Below are 923 nucleotides of genomic sequence, written 5' to 3'. Positions count from 1 at the left end.
CTGCAGCAGCTCAGCAGCAGACACATCTGCTGCTGCTGCTGCTGCTGCTGCTGCCTCCGTGGCGTTTGCATTGATGCTGCTGCTGCTGCGTGCTGCTGTGTGTGGCTGCAGCGATTCTGTGTCGCTGCTGCTGCTTCTGCTGCTGCTGCTGCTGCTGAGCAGCGTGTCTTCCTCCCAGAGATCTGCTGCTTCCTCTTCTGAGAAAACGCCTCCCTCTTCCTTCTGCTGCTGCTGCTGCTGCTGCTGCTGCGCGGTGTACGTACACCTGACTGGGGCGTTGCTGTCTGCGTCTGCCATCAGTTCTGCTGCTGCTTTGCTGCTGATGGCTTTGAAGTGCGCATGCAGCAGCAGCAGCTGCTCGAGGTGCAGCAGCACGAGCGCAGCGCCTGCGCTGAACGGTGGGTGCGGCTTTGCTGCTGCTGCTGCTGCTGCTGCTGCTGCTGGGGGAGGCGGGAAGACCAGGAAGGGCAGCCGCTGCTGCAGGAAAAGCCTGAAGGCCCTGGCGAGGTGTACAGACACCAGAACTATGGGGTCCAGCTCTGCTGCTGCTGCTGCAGCAAGGCGCTGCAGCAGCTCAGCTTCTGCAGCTGCACCCTCCCCGCTGCTGCTGCTGCTGCTGCTGCTGCTGCTGCTGAGCGACCGATGGGCTGCAGCAACTGCTGCACTACTTCCTCTTTTCTTTGCCAATTTCTTTTATTTCTTTGCAGCAGTTTAAGACCTCTTTCCGAAGCGCACTGAACGGGCGCTGTCCCAAGCCTTTGCTGCTGCTGCTGCTGCTGCTCTTCTGCTGCGCCGCAGCCGCAACGCAGCAGCAGCAGCAGCAGCAGCCTTTCTAGCAGCAAGCATAAATGCCTACTCTCTGCTTTGCCTCTGTGTCTTTGGGTTTATCTGCTGCGTCTTGAAGGCCCAGCCAGCGGTAGCCC

General features: G+C 60.3%; 1 protein-coding gene across 1 annotated transcript in view; it reads right to left on the bottom strand.

The window, feature by feature from the left end:
* ETH_00032255 (Chromosome III, complete sequence, related) overlaps window positions 1-923 on the bottom strand; it is a gene marked incomplete at both ends in the record, with an annotated part of 10,934 nt that overhangs the window by 4,056 nt on the left and 5,955 nt on the right. Inside the window, one exon of the mRNA XM_013378027.1 lies at window positions 25-647. Coding sequence (XP_013233481.1) covers window positions 25-647 — 623 coding nt within the window. The remainder of the gene's footprint in view (window positions 1-24; window positions 648-923) is intronic.

The sequence above is a fragment of the Eimeria tenella genome, genomic scaffold (genome assembly GCF_000499545.2).
Source record: "Eimeria tenella Houghton genomic scaffold, Eth_scaff70, whole genome shotgun sequence".
In the NCBI taxonomy this organism is placed as follows: domain Eukaryota; phylum Apicomplexa; class Conoidasida; order Eucoccidiorida; family Eimeriidae; genus Eimeria; species Eimeria tenella.
The sequence above is the reverse complement of the archived record's forward strand: the minus strand, read 5'-3'. Positions and strand labels throughout refer to the sequence as shown.